The sequence below is a fragment of the Aplysia californica genome, unplaced genomic scaffold, assembly GCF_000002075.1.
Source record: "Aplysia californica isolate F4 #8 unplaced genomic scaffold, AplCal3.0 scaffold02125, whole genome shotgun sequence".
NCBI lineage: Eukaryota > Metazoa > Mollusca > Gastropoda > Aplysiida > Aplysiidae > Aplysia > Aplysia californica.
The window spans coordinates 15,257-16,124 of NW_004799395.1; the positions used below are offsets into that span (position 1 = coordinate 15,257).

General features: G+C 44.5%; 1 protein-coding gene across 1 annotated transcript; it reads right to left on the minus strand.

The window, feature by feature from the left end:
* Positions 1–132: 132 nt before the first annotated feature.
* LOC106014070 (von Willebrand factor A domain-containing protein 3B) lies at positions 133–584 on the minus strand (the record flags this gene model as incomplete). Its single annotated transcript, XM_013091107.2, is given in 1 exon segment — positions 133–584. A coding segment is annotated over 1 exon segment (379 nt), but the record flags the coding sequence as incomplete, so codon positions are not given.
* Between the last annotated feature and the right edge of the window lie 284 nt (positions 585–868).

An 868-nucleotide genomic window follows, 5' to 3' on the forward strand; every position in this document is an offset into this window, starting at 1 on the left:
ACAGGACATCAGAGGACATACACAACAGGACATACACAACAGGACATACACAACAGGACATGCTCATATACAACAGGACATCAGAGGACATACACAACAGGACATACACAACAGGACATACACAACAGGACATGCTCATATACAACAGGACATCAGAGGACATACACAACAGGACATACACAACAGGACATCCTCCCCTCCCTCTCTACTCTCGCCGCAGACTAACCTCATCGTCTTTGGAACCTGCCTCAGATCGGGTCGGGCTAGCCTCGGATTTATTTGACCTTGGCGAGTTTGACCTTGCACTGGAAACTGGTGGTTCATTATCTTCTTCTTTTCCTTGGTCACTTTTGTCGTCTCGCTCATCATCATCTTCTTCATCCTCCTCATCATCATCATCATCACCTTCACCAGCGGCAGCTTTACGCAGAGCTTGTGACTGTCCGAGGAACTTCTGGGCCCGAGCGATCTCCCGGGCCAGTAGACTCACGTCCTGTTCTCTCACCGGCCAGTCCGCTTCTTCCAGCAGACGATACAGTTTCTCTGTGTTTTCCTCGAAATCAACAGGTGTGCTGGAGTCAAATCTGGAACAAAAGTTTGTTGTTAAAAACTCTTCACTGACCTCGCACTATGTAAGATAAAACATCTCCTGTACCCAGTTCTCGTTAGCACAACGTTTGAGAGTCCATGAATTATGACGACGGGAAGTACAGATTGTTTTTATCATTCAGGATCCTTTCTTTCAAGATCATTGTTTTTCATTATACACATTAGGTGAAATTGCAAGCTTTTGTACAGAACAGAAATTGATATTGTTTTTTTTTCCAAAAAGATCGGAGAAGAAATACCAAAAGTTTCTTCCTCTTGT